The sequence below is a fragment of the Engraulis encrasicolus genome, chromosome 6 (genome assembly GCF_034702125.1).
Source record: "Engraulis encrasicolus isolate BLACKSEA-1 chromosome 6, IST_EnEncr_1.0, whole genome shotgun sequence".
In the NCBI taxonomy this organism is placed as follows: Eukaryota; Metazoa; Chordata; class Actinopteri; order Clupeiformes; family Engraulidae; genus Engraulis; species Engraulis encrasicolus.
The window spans coordinates 3,649,237-3,674,959 of NC_085862.1; the positions used below are offsets into that span (position 1 = coordinate 3,649,237).

The 25,723-nt window shown below is 42.9% G+C and overlaps 2 protein-coding genes across 4 annotated transcripts in view; both read right to left on the reverse strand.

Moving 5' to 3' along the window:
* gatad2ab (GATA zinc finger domain containing 2Ab) overlaps positions 1-19,982 on the reverse strand; it is a 38,959-nt gene extending 18,977 nt beyond the window's left edge. The window contains exons 1-2 of one of the 2 annotated variants that reach the window (XM_063200472.1): positions 19,844-19,982; positions 3,055-3,436 (exon numbers count right to left, since the gene is read on the reverse strand). In XM_063200472.1, the coding sequence (XP_063056542.1) occupies positions 3,055-3,428 (374 nt within the window). In that variant the 5' untranslated portion in view covers positions 3,429-3,436; positions 19,844-19,982. The remainder of the gene's footprint in view (positions 1-3,054; positions 3,437-19,843) is intronic. The other variant, XM_063200471.1, reaches the window with a different exon arrangement.
* Positions 19,983-23,941: 3,959 nt separating this feature from the next.
* Positions 23,942-25,723, reverse strand: part of mau2 (MAU2 sister chromatid cohesion factor) — a 29,230-nt gene continuing 27,448 nt past the window's right edge. For both annotated transcript variants that reach the window (XM_063200476.1, XM_063200474.1), the window contains exon 19: positions 23,942-25,279. In XM_063200476.1, the coding sequence (XP_063056546.1) occupies positions 25,205-25,279 (75 nt within the window). In that variant the 3' untranslated portion in view covers positions 23,942-25,204. The remainder of the gene's footprint in view (positions 25,280-25,723) is intronic.

Sequence of the window (25,723 nt, forward strand, 5' to 3'; positions counted from 1 at the left end):
TGAGTATGATGGGACATGGCTGATTAGGGGAATAGCAAAAAATAAAGATAAGAGTAGATCAACAATATTTCTGTTCAATTTTAAACAATGATAGTAATGTCCTTTAAAAAAAAAAAAAAAAAAAAAATCCTGGACTAATTTCCTTTGAAATTTTAATCAGACAGACAAACGTTTAGCTCTGGTTCATAGCCTGGATCACATGGCAGACCTGCACAACAGCTTCAAGTGCCTTCATGACAAGCAGGCAGAAGTTCAGGGGCCTCATTTATCATCCATTAGTAAGCATTAGCATCCATTAGTAAGCACTGATCTATCATTGCATGGACCAAATTAACAAATGGATGTCTCACAATTTCCTCCAGATGAACACAGATAAAACTGAAGTAATTATACTTGGGAAAAGAGAGGAGAGACAAAAGATTGCTACTATCCGAAGGGACTGAAAGCAAGGGATACAGTTAAAAATCTTGGGGTCCTCATTGACGGTAACCTAAACTCCAACAGTCACATGAAAGCTATTACTAAGTCTGCATTTTATCACATAAAAAACGTCTCTAAATTTAGGGGCCTTATGTCTAAACATGATCTGGAGAAGCTAATACATGCCTTCATTTCTAGTAAGGTTGATTACTGTAACAGTCTTTTTACAGGCCTCCCCAAAAAGACCAACAAACAGCTTCAACTTGTACAAAATGCAGCAGCAAGGGTTCTTACAAAAACAAGGAAGTTCAACCACATTACTCCAATTTTAAGATCGCTGCATTGGCTACCAGTAAGCTACAGAATTGATTTTAAGGCAATGCTACTTGTGTTTAAATCATTAAATGGAATGGGACCCACATATCTACTAGATATGTTTCAGCTGTATGCACCAACCAGGTCACTAAGGTCAACGGAGAAGAATTTGCTGATGATTCCAAAAGTCAAAACAAAGTGTGGAGAGGCAGCCTTTAGCTTCTATGCTTCAAAGCTTTGGAACCAGCTTCCAGATTACGTAAAAAAATGAACCCACTATTGATAGCTTTAAATCTAGAATCAAGACAAAGCTGTTCTCAGATGCTTTCCCCTAGCTCAAATTCTTATTTTTTATTTATGTTTATTTTATTTTTTATTTCATTTTTTATCATTTTACCTTATGTTTTATCTTAATGTTTTAAATGTTCTTTGACTCTAATATAATTCCTTCTTTCTTCCATGTTTCCTTTCTTTTTTTGCATTTGTTAATCTTGTAAAGCACATTGAGTTGCACCTGTGTATGAAATGCGCTATACAAATAAACTTGCCTTGCCTTGTGAGCTAGGAGCATGTATGACTATGCAAAAAGTCTGTGATTTCCAAACCTGTAACTTGATGGAGCTCAAAAATATGCTTTCAATTCAGCGGTCGAATAACCACACTGCTAACAGCACACGCCTGCTACCCATGACGCTGCATCCTCCTCAAGTTATGCTTTTTATAATTTGACTTGGAGTCTATAAAAAGGGAAGGCTAATACCCTTTGTGGTTAATATGGGGTGTTTCAGGATGCTAATTAGGCTGACATACAGGCGATTCAGAAGGTGGGAGTTTGCATTGCAGATCCCTTACTGGTTTATTTAGTACCCGTCTAATCACGTTAGATAAATACTGATCGTGTTGTAAGAAAAAAAAATAGTATGTGCGCAAGTACAAGTTATTTACTCCAAGTTTATATGGTGTCGATCAAAACAGAAGACACAAAAGTGGAGTCTCGTCTTCAATTTTCAGATGCCTTCCAATGCCTGGAAACAATAACACATTTTATCTATAGTGTCTTTCATTCAAACGGCAACATCACCGTCGGGGCCTGAAGATGCAAAATTCTGGAGAAGTGTAACGTGAAGGTGTAATGGACATTAACACGTTTTGGCTTTTTTGCCGTTTAGAAGGAGACACAACCCAGGTCGTCTTCAGGTTTTTGCATCTTCAAGCCCTAGCAATTTAAACGAAAGGCACTTCTAATAAAACATTATGTCGTTTTGCCTTGCCATCATCCTCGTATACTCGGCCCCTCTGATGGTTTTCAAGAGACTGTTGATAAATAAGGGCACAGGTGTTGTTTCTGGCAGTATACATTTATGCAAGCTTCCTGTTTTTCAAGGAGACGGAGGAACAGGCACAGAGTAAGATTCTGACATTGCTGCTTCAGCTGGGCAGTGTTACAGGTAGCCTGAGAAATCCCATGCTGCTTTGCACAACTGTTCGGATCTGAATCTCAACCCAAAGCGCTAGCCTGAGGTAGGGAGCCAGTTTGAGAGTGGGAAAGGGTGGAAAGATGACACATATTACTCGACAAATGGAAGATTGATGTTTGTTTCAATATGTCTGGCACGGTTGGCAAAGGGCTATGTATACGGCAATATACTCTACTCAACACAATCGTTGACACTTCATAACACTGAAAAACATTAATAACTAGAGGGATGGGTCAACTGTGTTGCTGATTGGCTGGTTGTCTGGTAGTCAAGAGGCTTTCCAGAACAACCGGCCCGGACGTAACCTGGAGATGTTTTTGGTCTGGAGCACTTGCATCTAGCAAGGTCAGGCTTACGCCGGGGACACGTGCAGGCCAAATGAGCGCAGCGAAATTCAGTGTTCCACTCTGACAGTGCTACGGTCAACAGGTCGTGGCAGCGAATCCAACCGGTTGAAAGATTTGTTGTTCATCTTATTGGCTGCCGCAGGCGAAATTCGCTCCACATTTGCACAATATTAAAGAGTATTTTCACAAATAAGTTGGCTTCCGTTGGCCAAATTCGTGTGTACGTGTCGCCAACGTAATGCGGTAGTGTGATGTGCTGTGGTGTGCAGGGGTGATGGTGAAAAAAATCTTGAGCCTGAACTTTTTCCTGACGTAACGTAGGCCTATTTTGACACATTATTCAAAAATGTAATAGCATGTGTATGACCATTATTAAAGCCTGATAGTAGAAGAAAACCCTGAACCTGTAACACTTTCTGAGATAAGAATAACCTAAACTCTGTCAAGCCTGAAATCTATCAGCCTTGGGTTGGTATGGTGTGTTGCCATCTCACCTCTTGGTCGTGCTCATGTCCACGGGCTCGTCTCCTCTGTCTCTGGTCTGCAGTTCCACCTTGATGGTGGCCTTGACCTCTCCGGCCTTGAGGAGGCTGCCCACTTTGGGGGCACCGGCCACCACGGCGTTGTTGGTGGTCCCTAGTCGGAGCCCGGCGGCGGCCGCGGCGGCATCACCCCCTGGGCCCACGGCCAGACCCAAACCAAGCCCCAGCCCCAGAGCCGGGCCGACACCGGCCTGCTGCTGCTGCTGTTGCTGTGGGTCCGAGTGCTCCAGCTTGATGCGCTTCAGCTCGGCTTCCGAGGGAACCGTCTCCTTCTCCACCAGCGCCCTCTTCTGACTGCGAGTCTGACGCACGGCCTCCTCCGACATCTTGTCACCTAGTGGACACACAGACAAGATGCAATTTATAGACTTGCTGTATAGTGTTTTTTTGGTAATATTTATCCATCATTATCATAACATTATCATTATCCATTGTATTGACTTACTGTATATAATTTTTCATATAATTATTCCTTTATTATTATGGTAATGTTATGCCATATTTCCATTTGTTGATTTGTATATAAGTATCTATTAATAATATACTATTATAATGATGAGCATATTCATCAAGTCTAAATTTGGTCTGTGGTTTATTACAGTAAGTACATCTATTAACATCCACCCACAGAAACAGAAAGACAGCATACAGCACAAGTTTCCTGGTCAGCCAGGTGTAGACAGTACGCGGCCTACATGTAGTCTGACAATGATCAGAGGCACTTCATTGAGCCTTCGCTTGCTCCATGACTTACTACAGTGAGTATATCTATGAACCTCCACATACAAACAAAACACGAACACACACACACACACACACACACACACACACGTTTCCTGATCAGTAAGGTACACAGGTAGGCCTACACGCCGCATGCACACATAAATAACACACAACTCTGTGAGCTTGTCATGTTGCATTTGAAGGAATGATGCACCTTCAGTCATTTTGGATGCACAAGTTATGGATAGAATTGTCAGCCATTTTCACGTGCATGCCCGAGGCACAGTCGCTGCATCTCAAGAAGGTGGAGAATGCGCGCACATCAGTGGCACAGGTGCTGGACAAAATAGAGTAACTGAAATAAATGATAGAAGTCCGCAACACTGTTAATGCTCCCAGTGATTTTATTTGCACGACGTTTCGGACCTTTGTCCATTGTTGCACTTGAAAAAGGACGAAGGTCCGAAACGTCGTGCAAATAAAATCACTGGGAGCATTAACAGTGTTGCGGACTTCTATCATTTATTACAGTCGCTGCATTTAACAGCTAACCCTCTGGCAAGTGCAGGAAAATGCAAAGCTTGCATGCAGTACAGGCAAGTGGGAGGGAAAGAGCTAAAACACACAATATTTCCGCCTACTTTTGTCTGGATGAGGATTCAGTTGATTGTTTTTGTTAGCTGACTAGTTATGCACACCCGCCACAAGGACTTGAATTCAGATGCACATTTTTGATTACAAGCAACCATAAACCAAAATGAAACAAACTACTGCTAAAAAGCTGAATCCCTACATACTCCCGCTCAAACAAGCAACTGATAAATTGCCTTATAATCCCACTTCGCAGACTATAAACTCTGCGGTTCTGAAGAAGAAGCATCCTTCCTAGAACAACGTGCTTTTTAGTCATCTCTCAGTGCTACCTTCCCTGTGATGGACAGAATGGGGTCTATGCTAGGGATGTTTACCGGTAACCGGTTAACCAATTGTCGACCGGATCAACAATAACCGGTTAAATTTTCTGCCACTGGTTAACCGGTAATAATAATTATAATAATAATTTCCTCCCAAAAAGCCCCCAAAAACTATAATTTTGAGGTTTTGGTACGATAATTCAGCATTTTCCATCTGGCGACACTGGCTGGACATGACAGACCCTGTCTGAGCAGCAAAAAGAAAGGCTTATGTGAAAAATAAAATTGAAAAAAATCAGTGCTGTGCCTATCAGGCACGCAAACGTTATATCATTTAAGATTGCCGGTTAACCGGTTAACCACCGGTTAATGAGTCTCAGTAACCGGTTAAGATATTTTTATATCCATCCCCATCCCTAGTCTACGCACGACACATGCAAGCAGTGAAAAGGCACCCCAGCTCCTTTAAAGCATGGCCTGCTCACTGCTCTTCCAGGTGAACCCTTCCAACAAGTCTTCGGTACTAGGGCTGTAACGATACACTAAACTCAAGATTCGGTTTGTATCACGATTTCAGACCTACGGTTCGATACACCCCACGAATTCACATTTGCCAATGTTATAAAATAAAATTATGAATACCACTATGACAGATTGTAGGTAGAATAAGTTACAAGAGGATACACATCATTTTTAAAAGTTTAAATATAATAATGATGATGATGATGATTTGAAGCTTGGAAGCAATATCACTTCATATCATGTGGTAGTTTTCTGGACTGATGGATGTCAATCCCTCAGTGCTACCACAGTGGGTTTACATACAGTGTTGAATCTCGCCCTCAAACCCGTGCCTGCAGTTCACCTAGGGAGCGCTGTCGAGACAGCAGAGGTCATAAGGCTGGCGCTAATAACTGGCAATTGTGCTTGCTGTCTGCTGAAACTTGACAATATTACTGTAAGTTCTGAGAAACCAATGTGGATTTCAATGAAATGTACAATAACCTGGGAGTTATGTCCTTCTGATTTCCTACAGCTTTGGCATTTATGAGTCAGGCTCCGCTAGCATCTTGCTAACAAAATTGCTTTACGGCCGTCGTGATCACAGCAATGCAGCCGACCGACCAATCCAAACGCAATGCGTGAAGCCACTCGTGACGTCATATTGACAATAAAGACGTATTTTACAAAGATCCAGCAAGTTTAAACATTCAAACTAACTGCTGTTTGAAAGGATAATCTATCCTGCCTTTTGGAAAAATAAAATGAAACGATGACACCAATTCTCTCCCAAAGCAATGGCAGCATCGTGGTTGAGCTCCATGGGACCCCATNCATTTCAACAGCCTCTGCACTCCTTGACGCTCCTCTGCGCTGTCTGGATGGCGCCACTTAGTGGACAATACCACCCGGAAAAAGTAACGAGATTACTCTCTCGTACTACCCATAAACACTCTCTGGTGCTACCTTCCCTGTGATGGACAGAATGGGGGTCTATGCACGACACACGCAAGCAGTGAAAAGGCACCCCAGCTCCTTTAAAGCAGTGTTTCTCAACCTTTATTTTAGGCGAGGCACCCTTTCAATTCATGAAAGATGTCAAGGCACCCCAAACCAACAAGCCGTAACATGGCATCGCATCCAATATCACACAAGCTTGGAAAAGTAGCACATTTGGAGATGTCTCACAACCTATGTTCGAAGTTGCAACTTACTAGGGTGACCTAAATTTACTTAATTGTGTGTAAATGGCAGATGAAAGATTCCACTGACTTAACATTCATTTATCAACTTAGACAAATATGTATTATATTACGCAATTAATTTATCGGCCACGTTTCCACGGCACCCCTCAGGGGGGCCTGTGGCACCCCAGGGTGTCCCGGCACCCTGGTTGAAAAACACTGCTTTAAAGCATGGCCTGCTCACTGCTCTTCAGGGTGAACCCTTCCAACGAGTCCTGGGTACACAAACCCACGTCAAGCCTGTCAGCATGCAGCAACAACACCTGCTCTGGCATCAAAGCTGTGCGGAGTCGGACTGAAGGCAGGTCACTTTCAAATGTGCTGTTGCCAAGATCTCTACCAAGATGATAGACTGGACGACGCACACCAACTCTTGGAAGTCAGACAGTATTAAGACGACGGCGCCATAGAAGTCTTAAAAATAACCATCAAATCAGTGTCTGCTTCACGTATGTTTCACATTGAATCAATTCAACATTAGTTAATTGTCGCTAATAACTTCCTGATACCCTTGATTAAGTACGCGATTAAAAAAAAAACGTGACGTTCAACAACACATAATTTAAGACCAGCATAGGTACTACAGGACGGAAGCTAGAGCACCCCACAAATTGTTTATGTTGACATTTGCTTTTTCCAAAGTCATGGAAAAGTAGCCAACAGCTCAGATATAGATCAGATAACATTTAAGGATCAATTAGTTTATTTAAAATCAATTAACCTTCATATTAGTCTATACAATAGGCCATAACTAATTGCCACTCTCTCTCTTAAAACACACACACACACACAATCTTGCATCTGATAAAGAAAGCTGACTCAAGGTCCCTCTCGTCTCATCCCCAGTGACATCATCAGGGTTCCACATGACCCTTCCCAGGATTCCATGGGACAGACAAAGCACTTCCCCGAGAACCGGTTTCAACTGGTCTGTGGGCGAGAGAAGCTCAGGCAGGTTTTTAACCCCTGGAGAGACAGGGCCTGCCAGCAAACTTATGTGTGTGCGTGTGTGTGCGTACGTGCCCACACACACAGACACACAGACACTCAGACACAGACACACACACACACAGGTCTGCGAGAGAGGTGGGGCCTTGCAGCATTCCAAAACAAAAGTCAACCAGCCTAAGATGGCCGACATCGACCACTAAGAAGCAACAACAGGAAACACAGCTGAACAGACGCCATAGCAGAGTGCACACTGCGCACACACACACACACACGCACACACACACACACACACACACACACACACACACACACACACACACACACACACACACACACATTTACGCACGCACACACACACACACACACACACATTTACGCACACACACACTACTGTTAAGCCAGTGACGGTCTTCGGGGAGCTCATCGTTTCCCTGGATGGCCTATACTCTCTCTGGTCAGTGTCACAAAAAAACAGAGTAGCAAAAAAAAAAAAACATTAAGAAGACGAATTATGAATTCAGATATGTGGCATTGGGGGGGAAACAGTGTCAGTATGGGACAGAGGGTTACCGTCGCATGCAGCCGTAAAGGAAAACCAGTAGTACCAATAGACAGATGATCACTCCAGAATTCAATTGACTCAATAATATTAATAATAAAAATCAAAAAATCAAAAAATCAATAGATGCTTCATTTTAAAACGTGGTGAAAATGAGTCACAAGAATCAAGGGGGAAGAACACCTGGTCAAAACAAACAGTTCCAACAGCCTACTTTAAAAACAATTGCTTTAGCAAGCATATTCTTGTTTGCACACACTCTTGCTTCAGAGTGGATATTTACGTCGTGAAAGCATGACCATATACTTCCACAGATGCACTCTAGATCTGAATGTGGTCTGTGTGTGGTGTAATTTGACACATACCATGTCAGCCTCATAACTATAAAGAAAATAAATAAATGTATTTCCATAAAAGCAAGCTATAGATTTGTGGTGTGGTGGTTATAAAGTACACAAACCACTGGTTACAATATTTGATAGGAATAAAAAAAAAAAAAACAACAACAACAAAGCCACAATAAAGTGGTCATATAGGCTTACTCTCCCAACAGCTACGTAAAAGGTATACGGCTATAAAAATAGCACCAAGTACTTTGCTGAAAATCAAAGTAATTTGAAAGAAAAATGGACTAGGGTACATCATTAAGGTCATGTCATGCTCTGATGACACATGACGCTGTAGAGCAAGTTTAACAGTATTGCTACATTGTTAACCGATAACACACACACACACACACACACACACACACACACACACACACACACACACACACACACACACACACACACACACACACACACGCACACGCACACGCACGCGCACGCACACACACACACACACACACATTATATGGAAGCCAGATAAATGAGTTAGGAGAACACTATTCCTGACACTAAAAGCTTTAAAAAAAAAAACAGCAGAACGTGAATGTTCGGGTTCTTTTGTGCTCTTCAGAGCAAAGCATTGTAAAATAACACAAATATGAAATGAAGTGATGCTTGCAAAATTGCCCATTTAATCAAGTGACCAGTCAGTTTGAAAAGACAAGTCCACTTGCTTTCAGCTTAACTCTTGACTTAGAGGGTGAAGAACATTACAACCAAAATAACTGGGCCCATCGAGTCCTGATTCTCTCAAAACAAACAAAAGAAAAAAATTAAGAGCCGTCAATCAAATATTCAATCAGGAATCTCCACGCTGTCATTCTGCAGCATTGCAAGCTAGTGATGTAATGCAATCACAGATCTAAAGACACAGAGGCTAGCACACTTGTCAGGGAGAAGTGAAGAGAAACTGAAAGTGGAGCTCAGAAAAACAAAGACATGAGTTGCTTTGTATGCTTTGTATGCTTCTGTCTGAGAGGGAAAAAAACACAGATGCGTTTGTGTGTGCATTATAAAAATAGCTTTTTCAGCAGGCTTTTACATCTTTGCTTTTCAGACCATGTCCCATAGAGGTATAGGCTGCTCAAGATTTAATACACTTCTACAGGTGTGCCATACTCTTACTGTTTCATGATTGTGCACAATCAACGAAAGAAGAGCTGGGTGGTAGGGATGCACCGATACCGATACTGGTATCGGTATCGGCTCCCGATACTGCTCATTGTACTCGTACTCGTCAAGCACTTGCCGATACCAGCTATGAGTACTACTATTACTCAAAACAATGCAAAATCTTGTCATGTTCTGTGGACTTGAAATCAGCATGGAAAAAAGTGCCACCTCATACATTTACTATCATTTAAATCTACATGGAAATGGACAATAAAAATATTACAGGTGGAAAAAAACAAGGCCATGCATTTATTTTCATTGTATTTTGGTGGTAAAAGGTATCGGTATCGGTACTCGGTATCGGCAAGTACACACATTAATGTACTCGTACTTGGATCGGTTTTCAAAAAAGTGGTATCGGTGCATCCCTACTGGGTGGCATGATAAAGTAAAGACCAGACAGCTCGACATGCATTTATCAAACCTGTTCACTCCTCTCATCACTTATCCATCGACATCAACTTTCAAAGCTAGGACGGTACCGTAAGTATTGGCGAACCACTGTCCAGGGACCACATACACCAACTTAACTTCCAAGCACATGTTTATTTCCGGTGTGGTCTACAAAAGAGATCCACAGTGTACAGCATGGGTGGGGATTGGAACCTGTGGCTCGGCCGGGGGACGTTTATGGCCAAAGAGGCCGTCTTCTACGGCCCCCGATATCATTTTAAATGTCATGCAGTTTCACATGAAATATGTTCTGTACAGCCATCTTAGAAATTAAGTTATATTTTCATGACACCTAGTGAAGTTGGGGTCTGTTGTAAAAGGTGGCCGCACTCAACATAGGCCTAAATCGCAGGGGGAAATTCTGGTTTGTGTTCATAGTGCAGCGCCCTTGGAGGACTTCATAAAATTTGAAGTGGCCGATCGAATGAAAAAAAAAAAAGTTTCCTCACAGTCACCACTGATGTGGTGGCTTGGTCGGAGCTGAGCGGAGAGGCTGCTCTGAAAGGGAGATGAGCCCAAGCACATGCACAGGCCCAGGCATAGGGGGTGGTGAAGTATTGGCACTTGGCAGACCACTGATAGTGAAAAAAAATCCTGAGCCTGAACTTTTCCCCCTGCTCCAACGACGATGACAAGATACTGCATAGTGACGTAACGTAGGCCTATTTTGACACATTATTCAAACATTTAATAGCCTGTATATGACCATTATTCAAGCCTGATAGTAGAAGAAACCCCTGAACCTGTAACACTTTTTGAGATTAGAATAACCTAATGGCTAATTATTATCAATGTTTTTATTTTTGCAAACTCTGTCAAGCCTGAAATCAGGCATGGAGCCTGAATACTATCAGCCCTGCATACACTAATGCCTCTTTTCCACAGCTAGTTTTCTGGTAGGCCTACAGCTCAACACAGTGTGACTCGGCCGCCACTTTTTGTCCTTCAATTGATCTGTGTCGTGCCCAATCGAAAAGCAAAACGTGGTGGGCGAGTCATGCTGTGTCGAACTGTAGGCCCACCAGAAAAATGGCTGTGGAGGCATAGAGGCATAACTTACTAGCACCTGTTCTTTCCGGCGTTTCCACCGTCTACAGAAAAGATCCACGATGTCGTGGCTCGGTCGGAGCTGAGGGGAGCTCAGAGGAACTGCTCAGGGGTTCATTTCTCAAAAGAGAAGTTGTTAGCCTGTTAGCAACTTCGGTAGTTGCCAATGGGAAAATGCATTGAAAACAACAAAGTAGCTAATGCAGTAAGCAACTTTGGTTTTGAGAAATGCACCCCTGAAGGGAGATGACCACAGGCACCACAGGCACGGGGGGAGGTGATCTCCTGCTGTTTATGGCCGCTAATCACGGGACAAAGAGAGGTGGCCGTGGAGGCCATGGTGGTCACAGCATGTGCTCCGCAGCCGACCAAGCCGGCCGCATGCTACAGCTGTCCCCCTACCACCCTTCCCTCCCCTCCCCTACCTCCCCACTGCCACTGCTGCTGGGTCAAAGACGTGCAAAATGGCAGTGTCATTCAGTGTAACGGATGCCTTCTGCCGACTGTAACTGTAAAAAACATTACTCTTTTTATTTATTTATTGTTACAGGGAATTCATGAAAACCTCGGCTGTCATCCATTCACTTAAAACAATTTAAAAATCATGTTTTTTTGCCGTTACAGTCGGCGGAAGGTGTCCGTAACACTGAATGACAAAGACGTCTTTGACCCTACTGCCTGGGGGTCTCGCACCCACCGCAATGCCCTGCTCAGTTCAGGGGTGCGATTTTCAACCGCGCCATTGATAACCTCGACTGGCTTTCTCAAAAGTGTTTGATAGACTTTTTTTACTGACCAAGTTGGCAACTTGCTTGGTTGCAATTTCCCACTGGCAACGGCAGCCTGCTAAGTTGCTAACTGATTAGCCTGGGCCTGCTTTCGAGAAACGGGGTCCAAGTCAACGTTCTTCCCTAATGCAATGCTGCCCAGCTGGTTTGCAAACATGTCTTCGAGAAACAGGGACCAGATTTAGAGAGTGATAGAATAGGCGTGTGTGTGTGGTAAAGTAGGCATGATGAGCATGGAGTAGAGAGAGGGGGGTCTCTGGGTAGGGGAGGGCTGCTGCTACGGCTGCACAGTGCACCCCTAGTAGCTGCTGGCTACCAGGCCCATTCCCTGCTGCTTAGCAACGCATACGCAACTAAAATGGAGGACAATTAGCCAAATCATACGACTCATACGACAGAGGTGTTAGGTAAAGAAGTCAGACTCAATAGCCGCAGGCCAAGGAGAAGAGAGGAAAGGAGAGGCGAAAACAGTCAACAACATGGATCCTGCTGCTACGGCTCGCCACATGCCCATCCAGGGTTCCCACACCTTTTTCATGAACAAATTCAAGCACCAAATTTTCAGTTTTCCAGCACCTTTAATAGGTAGCGGGAAGGGGATGTGGGGGTCCTCCCCCAGAAAATTGTGATTCTAAGAAGCAATTTCCTGCATTCTTATCAAAAATCTGGAGGTAGTGAGAGGTCAGATGGGATTTGCCATTCGACACCCTAAAATTGACGTTACCTGAACAATTTATTTCTATGATTTGGCTTACTGAGTTTGACTTGACACAAATTTCAAGCACTTCACCAAAAATTCAAGCATTTTCACAACCTTGAAATTTAAGCACCAGTGGGAACCCTATAGATCCTCCTGCTGCTACGGCTCACTACATGCCCATCACAATGATGGCCTGCAAATTGGCAGATGACTTGACATCAGATCAGATCGTGTACGTATGTACGTAGTACGTACGGCATGAGAAAAGACGGGAGTGCAGAAGGCCAGAGAGGGGATTTGGTCTAAGCTGCTTTCAAGAGCAGGATGCTCGCTGCCGAGTAGATAACTGTAACGCAGCGCTGGGTGTAAAGGCATCAGGGCAGGCAGTCTGGGTAAAAGCCAGTGTCATATGATCACGGCCATAAAAGGACATAATCTGATGTGGAGATGGGAGTGAGGGAGCAAGGGAGAGAGAGAGAGAGAGAGAGAGAGAGAGAGAGAGAGAGAGAGAGAGAGAGAGAGAGAGAGAGCGAGAGAGAGAGAGAGAGAGAGAGAGAGAGACAGAGAGAGAGAGAGAGAGAGAGAGAGAGAGAGAGAGAGACACACAGACAGACAGAGAGACAGAGAGAGAGAGACAGACAGAGAGAGAGACAGAGAGAGAGAGACAGACAGAGAGAGAGAGAGAGAGAGAGAGAGAGAGAGAGAGAGAGAGAGAGAGATGGTCAGAGAGGTGGGGGGAGAGGAGAAGACCCACTGGTGCCCTTCAGCCGTGTTCCTAAAGACCACATCACATGTGTCTTCTCTTCTCTAGGGGAGCATGCATGCACTTCTGATATATGGACTTTGCTCCTCATTTTTGCATAGAGGAGCATGCCCAACAGGTCGTTACACATTTGCATAGAAACTAATCGAGTTGGCGCTGCTGCCTTTCTGCTACAATGTGGTCTTTTCCCCCCAGATGAAAATGGCAGACGAGGCCCTGCCGTGGGCCCAACAGGTAGGGCACTTGTCTGCCATGTGGTTGACCCGGGTTCGATTTCCGGCCCGGGTCATTTGCAGACCCCTCCCCATTCGCTTCCTGTCCACCTGTCAGACTGTCCTGTCAAATAAAGTCATAAAAAAACTAAAAAAAAAATCTTTAAAAAAAAAAAAGAAAAAGAACGACAGACGGACAGAAATCATCTACAGCTTGGCACGATATCCAACACTCACATGAATCGGGTTTGGACTCTGAGGTGTTAAAATGTCTGAACTTGGACCCGTCCAAGGTGTCAGAGTATAACAATGCAGAAGGACTACTGATCCAATCAGTGATCTTTATGGACTTTTAACCACATGCATACACAGACCTGTAAAGATTAGGCTGTATTTTACCCTCTATAAAACCATAAGCTTACTATTTTAACGGGCCTCCCAAAAATAACGGCCTCATAGTAACTGACATGTGGGGTAAACTCTTACGCCATAAAAAAAAAGAAAAAAAAAAAGAGACCCAACCCTAACGTCACATTCACGGTCATTTCCCTTTCTACCTGAAATCATTCCATTTGAAGTCAAAACACACCAAAAATACTTTTTTGCCATTCAGGATATAAAGATCCGACCTTAACCCTAACCACGTCATATTGGTAACATTACCATGATGTGTCCATTATTTCCCACCAGCTCCTTCCTCACTTCATGGGCATGTTGAAAAGCACAATGTCCAAGATACACAGTGGACCAAATCAAATGGTGTCCAGGCATGACTCACTTGAGAATTGAAGAACCACCTCAACCCACAGACACCTTCAAACAAACACTCGTGCACGCACATGCACACACAATGTCAACGCTGTGACCATGTAGTACCATGTAGTAACTAGTAACATTAAGATAGGCCCACTTGGCTATTGGCTAAGTATCTCTGGTTTGGTTTGTAGCGGAGCCGCATATGAGGGCTAGTATACACAGGCTGTAGACATGCTCCCTCCCTCTCCCGAGTCCTCCAGAGGCCCACCGCGGCGCTCAGCACTGAGGCAACAGCCTCCTCTGGGGAATGAACCAAGAGCATAAGCACCATGCATCCACAAACCATTCATTATGCCACTCTCAGACAGCTACGCTACGAAGATGTGGGGAACTCTGTGACAACACCCGCTCCCCCCCCTCCCAAGACACACACACATACATACAGACACATTAGTGAAAAAAGCTTGTAGAACCGACTAAAATTACGAGGCAGTTGGGAATCTTCCTGATGCGACGATACAGACCCACGTTATACATAAATCTGCATGATAATGACTCAACGTTCTACAATTCCATTCCAACATTCCGATCCAGTTCAGCAGAGAGAATTCACTGCTTCTCTGAAACCCATTACATAATGATAATACTACACATGCGTACTGTAGTATGGACACAGGTTATAAAGCATAGAGGGGGCCTTTCTAGTGAACTTCGACAGGGCCCTGAGCTCCCCTCTTGCACCCAGGGGTCTCTACTGTAGTCAATCTGAACGCCCATTTCTCTCCTTTGTTCCCACCCCACCCACAGCTGTTTGTGGGTGACTGGAGGGAGGATGAGAGAGTGCCCCCATAATGGCACAGTGTTGCATATCAAGGGTTAAGGCCCTGCCATTTTGACGCCACCAATGCGGCCATTAGGGTGTTACCTAACAAAATGGACGTCTTTAACCCTGCGGCTGCTGGGGGCTCCACCTGGTAGCCTAGGCCTGCCTTCCTTCCTAGCAACACACATGACAGCCAGCGCTAGGCCAGGAAGTGAAGTGAAGCCAATCTGCCACATGTGAGCACAAAAGAATGCTCTCTCTTTCTCTCTCTCTCTCTTGCGTGCTCTCGCCCTCTCTCTCTCTCTCTCTCTCTTGTGCGCTTGCTCACTCGCTCACTCACACACACACAGAGACACACACACACGAAGCAGCAAACACTTACAGCGCAGCCACCCCTCCCCCACCTCTACATGTGCAAGCGCATGCGCGAGCACGCACGCACACGCACACACACAGAGACAGACAGACAGACACCACACACACACACAAGCACACGCACACACACCTCGAACAGGACTGCACGCGCCCAATTCCTGTCTCAGCCTTGATCACTTCATAACAGCAGGCCGTAATGGGGAATCAGCACGACCAGGTTGAACGAGCCATCACATAAATTGCCTCGCTAATTTGTGATAGAGTGTGAACCTAGTTAATGCAGACTATAAATAAGCATCAATGAATGGTTGAATGAAATCCCAATTAAGAAATATGCTTGTAAAATCATGAAACCCAAACAAACCCACAGCTAGTAACGCTTCCTCATATGAGGTCAATGAATCTATCACTTTGGAGGGGACATAGGCCGCGGCCAGGCCAGAACTCAATCACATTCACATGTAAGGCCTGAAAGTACTCCAGTTTAACTTGTTTTCTTTACCAACACCAACACTGGGGTCGATTCTCCAGTCCAGAATTTCACAACTCAATGAAGTGAGGCCCTTTATGCCCAGCGTCTGTGGTCATGTCGTGTCATGTATTGATGTATATAATACCTTGCTGTTAGGTATGCAAACGATTATTCGACTTTAATTGATCAATGCGTTAATCGATTAAAAAACATTAATCGCAATTAAATCGACAATTCAACTGACAAGAGACCCAGGTGAAATGGACATGTGAAGAGTGTGTGTGAAGAGGGGTGTCAATAGTGGGAATATTTAATATTAAAATTTAATTAAAATGTTTAGATTTAGTAGTTTTTTGGGGGGGAAACGCTGCTTATCAATTAATCGTAAGTCGATCGATAAGGCTATCAACTAATGATTAATGAATTAATCGATAATTTGCATCCCTACTTGCAGTATACCTAGTGTAAAATGAAATCCATTAATGTCATGCTGCTTACAGAAGATCCCCTTCAACTCATTCTGCTCTGCTCGTCATAGTCAGAGACCAGCTTCACAGTCCTGTTCAACAATGCCCGCCGCCAGGAAGTAATCTAATAATTAACACCTGCGATTAAGGTGCTACACGTCAACAAGAGGAGCCATGACCCACCACCAAGCCCCAGAGAGGGAGACGTCACTGCTGCTGCTGCTGCTGCTGCTGCTGCTGCCTGCTGCTCCAACACACAGGTTGTCTGACTGGGAGCCTTTGGATGAATGCCTTGATGCTGCATTCATGTCGCAGTAGCACTGAGAGTTCCAGAGTTGCTGTGTCAGCACTATCCGACCACAACACACAGTGGCAAACTATTGTTGGGAGACACACTAGAAAAACATGGGCATTGTTGTTATGGGTCCTTTCATCGCCTTTTCTTAAAGCCACATGTGGACGCACCGGTCCTCAACCCCCTGTTGGCATTTATTGTGCATTTTTTAAAAACACGAGTCACTCTGAATGGCCAGCCACTTCTGCCATGTCAGAAATGTAGTGCTTGCTGCTGACTGACCTAGTTTTTTTTTTTTTTTTAAAGACATTTGGCTGCCATTTTCTGAGATGTGGGCCTCTGTTCATCAGACCAGTGGGCTACAAGGTTCAAGCTCTGAGTACGCTGCGCAGCAGAGAGGGCAAAGGTCTTTTCAAAAACCTCTTCCAAGGCATTAGGAGAGTCATTAAGTAAAAGGGAAAGCAGACACAACGTACGCCATATAGCCCATCAATCTAGAATCTTTCTAGATGACATAGAGAAAAAGATAAAGAATGGCCTACGATTGGACACTTCCATAAATTATCATAATTTGGGAGGAAAAAAATGGGGAATCTGAAGCAGCATTAGTGGAGGGAATAAAAAGCAAGCACAGTCAATCTGCATCACAGTAACACTTTGTTGGGGACGCATTAGGACGCAACAATGCTGTATTTTGTCTGCCTGCCGCCCCTTGGTCAACCTAAGCCTTCCCTTGCTGTGGCATGGCGAGGGCCTATGATGCACGTTGTTGGCCTACGTTACACCAAGTACCTCAACAGCATGGTCCACAGAGGTCTTGGCAGGAGTTCAGACGGAGACTCTGCCCGGTAACCCTGTTTTGAAGACAGGAAGTAGGGCTACACAGGGGCCAAACGAAGCGACGCATCTGACTGGCTGGTCCCTCTGGCTACGTGTCAGTTTTCTGCATTTCCTGTTTATCACTTGCCCTCTTTACAGCACACAAATCCACCTCCACACAATCAGTGAGTCCTGTCCCGCTCGGCTCTGAGTCATCCTACACCCAGAGTCCCACGTTTTATTTCCTCTTTTGCCACTGTAGTACACTACAAGGCCAGTAGTAGGTCAAGTCAAGTGTATACTCGTCTTGCTGCACTTTAAGCCTATAATTGAACAATGATATGCTTTACATTTCAAAAGACATGTTTTCACAGGCTTTGTTGTTGTAGGGCATAGGATACTTTTGTATTATCGTCAACACACATTGATAACTTAAGGTCTCTTCACACCACTCTGCGTGACAACATGACTGGAGTCATTCCCTCACTCACAGCTGTGATGTTTGCATTGCATGGGACTAGAATGAAGTGCTCTGTACAGGCCTGCGTTATTTAAGTCAAGCAATGGAAATATGTAGACTGCCGAAATCAGCAGTCAAGCCTGTCTGACAAAGTTACTCCAAAAAGGCCCTTTTCCGGATGGGTCAACAGTCTCGATGCAGCTTCACTGCTCTACTCTCCATGACATTCAAACCAATGCGACCCCCCTGAATTGCTGTGTGGTGTCAAGTCTCTCTCCTGGATGCTTAACACACAACGGCTCTATTAACGCTCACGTTTCACTGGAGATTAGATCCGTTCTTCACGCTGATGTTTAGTGGCACTTGATGTGAAAATGGGCACGCGCAACGGTCGGTTGCCATTCACAAAACACGGACAGGCAAGTGTGATGGGAGTCGAACTCGAAAGGAAGAAATGATCAAAAGCGCTACTTAGTAATGTTAAATACCCATGAAGTGCGTTTTTTCAGGGTTTAAAATAACCCGGCTGCCACGGCTTGCGCGGAGGATTACATGACAAGAACGTACACAGGTTATGCGTGAGATAAACATCCAATTAAACAGCAAACTCAAAGGCCTACGCATTCATTTCAAAATAACCCGCAACCATAAGCCAAAAAAAAACGGTGTTACAACTCCAGATTTGAGTCCAAACTAAATCCCAAACCTTTATTATGACATTGATACCCGCAACTACCCGTCGAGTTAAGTCTCTCAACTAAGGAACCATTAACCCCACCACCCACCCCCCCTCGAGAATCGAAAGGACCCATTAGTTATTGGAGGCGACAGATCTCCATTTCAAACATAAACATCGTTATTCAAAAAGTGGATCCCAATCGTTTCCTTGGATAAAGTTTTCACTGTAGCCAGCCAATGACACTAAAATGCTTCTCCACTGAACGATAAGCTAGCGGCATCTTGATAGCTACCCGGCTAACTGAAAATGCTAGTAACTTTTGGCAATAACCCCAGAATTAATTGGGCCAGAAAAGTTAATCATTAGTAAAGGATACGTTATTTTGTATATCAATAACAAATTATTCAGTAGTTTGGGTTATGGAAGCAAACAACCAAATAGGCTAACATTAGCTCACTTGGCTAATGTTGAAGAGCCAGCTGGCTAGTTTTACTTAGCCAGCACATCAACATCTCATGTTTGTGTGGGGTCGTAAACTTTATTCGTCTACCTGAAGAACTTGTTTTTGCTGTAAAACTGTCTTAAAAATCTCCCCTCTTGTGTTACTGTGACAGAAAGAATGTTTACACCACTACAACCAAAAGTACAAAAACAGTAAACTTAGCAAGCGAGCTAACGTTAACGAGTAGTCCCGTCTTCGGACAATCGCTCCGCTTGCCAGACAGACAGACGGACAGACACTCCGTAACAAACAATCGTGGGATTCATAGCTAATTGGGGTAACGTAAACTCGATGGCTTGTAACCACCCCAAAACACATTACGTCAACTTGACAAATTTCAGCAAGCTTACACTGTTTACAACCCAAACAGACTTGTATACCACTTCAAATGGTTGAGATATTGAAGACAATTCGTTAAGAATCGTAGGCTTGTTCTTAGCCATCAATAGCTAACGTTAGGTGTATGGCTAATTACAACCAGTGTGCCAGACAAACCATTGGCTACCTAGCATTTCCAACGACGCTTTAGCTACCTAGCTAACTCGTTAGCTGGCTAGCTCTGTGTCGCTAGCTTGCCAAGTAACGTTATACTGGGGACTACGAAAACTTGTTATCTTCGAGGTCATTTAATTGCTACCAACATAAATTTCGCTTCAGCATCACACAGGGCTGAACTTACGGAGGAGTGATGGTGCAGTAGCTTCCCTCGAGACTTTCCCACGCGTTGAGAGTAACTATTTACCCCTTAGTTCGGTGTAAAAATCCCGGGGATCCCCTTTCGGCCCTGCCCGTTGCTTCTCTGGTTGCCAAATAATGAGCCGTTTACACATGGAGACACGGCGTCACGGTACTAAGCATGCGCGGACGCAGACACCCGCAGAAGGGGGGGCATAATGGCCATTGATAATCAATTCTGAGAGATGAAAAAGATCACTTTCTATCATGTGACTCAGCCTGCCACTATGTAACCAAATAGAAAGAGGAACTTATTGTTTTTGTGATCTGTGTGTTAATAATCAATTCATAAAGACCCTATCCCACACTTAAGTTATCCTGTACTTTCTATCCAGAAGCTGATGTAGGCCAACTGTCAATAACCATTGGCTTTTGAAAAAGATGGTTTACAAGTAGACCTAGAGTCTAACAGACATTTCATGGTTAATCTGATGAAAAATAGATGATAATATTAATTTATTAATTTACTTTCAAGAATGGCAAACCGACTGTTGCATGTGCCCATTTTCATAATACCAACTAATAATTTATAAATTTACCCTTCACACCTTATACTGTATATTACACTGCCTCTAAACTACAGGATACAACCTATATGACCACCGATTGTACTCTCTGCTGCTGTGTGTGTGTGTGTGTGTGTGTGTGTGTGTGTGTGTGTGTGTGTGTGTGTGTGTGTGTGTGTGTGTGTGTGTGTGTGAGAGAGAGAGAGAGAGAGAGAGAGAGAGAGTATTTATTGTTCATCAGTATGTTTGTCCTCTTGTTGCACACACTGTGTGTGTGTGTGTGTGTGTGTGTGTGTGTGTGTGTGTGTGTGTGTGTGTGTGTGTGTGTGTGTGTGTGTGTGTGTGTGTGTGTGTGTGTGTGTGTGTGTCCATGTCTTAGTTTAACTGCACATTGGAGACTGGTCAAACGCAATTTCAAACTTCTGTGCTAACCCTTTTATGTACTTTTTTTTTTTAACAATAAAGTACACTTGCCTTGACTGCACCAGCCATAATAACACTATCTACTAAGTCTCAGCTTTGATTGTTTGTTCAGTAGGCCAACATATTTTTAAAAATCCCTCATTATCATGTTGCCATCGTCCAGACTAATGTCATTAACTTTGGTACCAATATCCAGTTTGACTTCATTTGCCATCACACATTAAAAGATCACACATGTCCCTTTAAGAGAAAGTATAAACTGTTTTTACCTTACAACAAGGATTCAAGAGTAATAAACAACTGTCAAAACACTCTGAAACTTGAAGTACAACGACAGAAAAAAATGTGAATAGATTGGAAGAAGCAGGTGCCAAATTTGGTAGAGTAGATGAAGTTTGATTCAATCCAAGATTCATTCCTGAAAACTGGCCTGTTATAGTAATGACCTTTCATCTGGATCTCCTACAGCACCTTAACACAAATTTCAATATATATATTTTTAACTAACTTTGTAACACCCACCAATGTAATGACCAATGTAATAACCCTGCCAGCGCACAGTAATGAAAACGTGCAGTTCAGACGTAACACAAGTTCGACCAATGTAATAATTTCGTGCCAATGAAAAAGTTGTTGCCTCCAGCCAACGTAATATTATTATTGTATAGTATAAATTATTACCTTGGTGTGAAGCTTAAGACGTCTATTATGTCTGAACTGGACGTTTTTATTACATTGGCTGGGTTATTATGTTGGTGGGTGTTACACAACTTGTATAGTCACCATTGGGTTTTGTCTTTTTTTGAGTCTTTTAGACTTTAGTATGGACAGGACAGTATGAGAGGTAGACAGTAAGCGAATGGGGAGAGAGACGGGGAGGGGTCGGCTCGGCAAGGGACCCGGGCCAAGAATCGAACCCGGGTCAGCCGCATGGCAGGCGAGTGCCCTACCAGATGGCCATGGCAGGACCTCCATCGGGTTATTTCATGGGTCATCTACTACCAGAAGAGCCATAGGGTTCGACTTATTTTGCTATGAGAATAAACTGAAAAGGATGGACAGCATTCTTAAAGGGACACTGTGTGAGATGTTTAGTACAAACCCCAACTCCGATGAAGTTGGGACGTTTGGTAAACAGTGAATAAAATCAAAATGCTATCATTTTCAAAACATTCAATCTATTCATTACATGGAGAATAGTGAAAAGACAACATATTAAGTGTTAAAACCGAGAAAAAATATTGTTTTGGGGGACATATGTACTCATTTCTAATTTGATAAATCCAACACGTCTCAAAACAGTTGGGACGGGGATCAGTGAAATTTAGTAAACATCCAAATAAGATAAAACAACAAAGAAGAACATTTCAAAATGAATTGTACTGACGGACAATATAGGTGTCCAGGTATAAGATCATCACAGAGAGGCTGAGTCACTCAGAATTAAAGATGCAAAGGGAATAATTACCATAGTTATTACATACATTTTTGAATTCCCTTTGATTTACCATGATTGAGTGTATATAAGACATATTTTTGTTAATAAAATCATTGTATAGGTTCATGACATCATGAAATATATATTGGCTGTAGTCTCACTCTAGCACTCCAGGAATTAGAGCTATTGAAAATTGACCATACTAAGAATGCTTAATGCATGAAAATGATACAGGGGTGTAACATTCTCCTAAGCACCTGAGCTCACTTGAAATAGACCCAGAAGACATGGGAAACTGTCCTTTGCTTACAGAAGTCAGCAGAAGTTGTAGAAGTCCATTCTTTTTGACAATAATAGAGCATTGCACATCCTGTGCTACAGTGAAAATGGACCATCCAACTTGTGTTAGTGCTAGCTTCAAAAGTCAGCCTCCATGATGGCATGCGGGTGCAGTAGTGCATTGGTTAAGATGTTCTCACTCATCTGTAGAGTTAAATACAGTGTTGAATGGTATAAATGGGTTTTAAACAGCATGAAAAGCCACTCATGCATTATATTTTGAAGGGAGATCTTCGATTACTGCCACATAGTAAGGTCAAATTGCATTCTCTACTATGTTTTAACAGTTTGGCTCCATCATAAGGACCAGCAGGTGATAAAATGGTGGGTTTTTGGTCAAGACCTGTCACACTGTAAGCACTACAGAAAGGAAAACATTGCAAAACATGACAAGGAATACACCCACCATTTAAGCTGGTGAAATCATGTCCAAGATAGGAATTAACACTGTTTTTTATATAAAATCATCTCATCGGTTAATGTATTTAACTGTTAAGTGTTGTCTTTTGTTTTGTTTTTAGTCTTCCTCGACATTTGCTGCCATTTATTGTCCCCGTCCCAACTCTTTTGAGACGTGTTGGGTTTATCAAATTAGAAATGAGTACATATGTCCCCCAAAACAATATTTTTTCTCGGTTTTAACACTTAATATGTTGTCTTTCCACTATTCTCCATCTAATGAATAGATTGAATGTTTTGAAAATGATAGCATTTTGATTTTATTCACTGTTTACCAAACGTCCCAACTTCATCGGAGTTGGGGTTTGTAGTTTATTTTCAGAATTCATGCTGCCCATTCACTAATGTTACCTTTTTCATGAATACTTACCACCACCATCAATTTCTAAGTATTCATTGTGACTGGAAAAATAACACTTTTCATACATGAAAAGGGGATCTTCTCCATGGTCCGGCATTTAGAATTACCAAAAATAGCCATTTTTAGCTGCAAAAAGCTAAAAAAGCTGCCCCCTTGCACGGGTGAGGTATAAATGCAATTTCGTTGTGTGCAGTGTGCAGTTAACACTTTTTGTGCTGTGGAGTGCTGTGTCACAATGACAATGGGAGTTGGAGGAGTCCAAGTCAAAAGCTATTTCCATGGAATCATTTACCACTAACTCCTGATTTTTAATTAAAAAAAAATAAATAAAAGACCTGTGATATTAAAAATCTCAAAGCATCAAATCAAAAACAATTGCAATTTACGGTAGGTGGAGGTCACTTAACCTTGTGGTAACCTGAACGAGGTTATGAGTTAATCCAGTTCTCTTTAGGTCACTTCAACAGCATTACACTGTATATAAACATAGGAAAATACACACATTCACAAATAATATATTAAGTGGGAAAAATTAAAATTTTATTTTTGTAACAACACAGAGTTCCATTCTGCCGTTTCACATCTTGAGCTTCTGTAGCATCGTCTGTACACTGGATATGAAGCCACTCAATGCCGTCGTCGTTACATACGCTTTTGTACTGTGTTTCAGTGAGTGTTTAATCTGGGGCAATCCTCATTTATCTTTTTTTTTTCAACTTCAGACCTGTTTTAAAACTGTATGGATAAAAATTGAGGTAGCCCAATCCAAAATGTCCCATGGATAGTATTCAGAAAAAAAGGAATACAAAAATTATTACAATAAATCAATAAATCAACTACAAGTATACATGCATGCATTTTGCATCTAACAGGTTAAAGCTGGCATTTTTGAAAAGTTTTAAATGGGTAAATACAAAAGTCTAGAGATAGGAAATAAATCTTACCAGACCATCAAACTTGCAGTTGCAAGCCAATATGCACAGACACACAAGCCTCCGTAGAAACCAAGGAGAAAATCAAAAGGCGCTAAAACAGTATTGCTAACCTGGCCTGTCACTGATAACCCTATAATGTAGAAAATCTATATCCGCTCAAAATACAGTCATCACAAATAAGTAAGAATGATTACACAAGAATTATTTCATATGATCCAAGTGGTGGTGTTATTATGGTGATTTGCACTGTATGTCTTAACTTAATGGATAGCCAACGCTACAGTGTCCATGCAACTTTGATGTTATACTGACAGAAAACAAAACGGGTGATGTGGAGTATTCACACTTATAAAAATACACATGAATGAAAGAAAGAAGAATGAAAGAATGAATGGATGAATAAATAAATTATTTGCGTGGCAAGAGGACTTGTTCATTATCGGTCCACACGGAGAGGCCTGATTCTACAGGAGGCTAGATTGGGCGTCCCTTAAAGAGGGAGACATAAGCGGTCCGACAAAACGTGTTTGTGGGCTCTCTTCCATGGCGCTTCTGGGTCAAAGACGTGCAAAATGGCATTGTCATTCAGTGTAACAGATACCTTCTGCTGACTGTAACTGTAAAAAACACGACTCTTTATTTTATTTTTTTTCCAGTGAATTTATGAAAGCCTCGGCTGTCATCCATTCACTTGAAACAATTTAAAAAATATGTTTTTTTTACCGTTACAGTAGTACAGTACAGTAACAGTACAGTTACAGCAGAAGGAATCCGTTACACTGAATGACAATGCCATTTTGCACGTCTTTGACCCTTCTGGGGGAAGCTTGCTGTGTTGCCCCCTCTACAGCAGGCTGGCGAGGCTGGTGGTGGGGCCGTTCTGGGCCTGGAGCTGCACGGGCGGTAGGCCATCCGTCCACTGGTAGAAAAAAACCAAAGATCAAAAGAATTAGTGAACAAAATTCAAGAGACACCACACACTGCTTACTTTTCTTTACTTTATTTCTCGGAGCGAACAACGCATTTTGCCCAATGTGTCATCAGGTTCGATCCAGAAGATTCACCTTCTCCGTCCTCACACCTGCACCTGCATTACTGAGGGCTTGTGCACAAGGACTCTCTTGAACTTTGATCAAAAGAATTAGGTTGGAAAAGGTGAACAAAAAAACCCACAACTTTTCCTAATCAAGGCACCTGGGGTGCATTTCTCAACAACAACATAGCTTACTAAGCTAGCAACCTACTTGGTTGCAATGCAAATTCCCATTGGAAACTTAGTAAGTTGCCAACTGGGTAGCAACGATGCTTTCGAGAAACAGCATCATGATTGGATTAAAATGCCTGTTTATATTTCTTCTCCAAA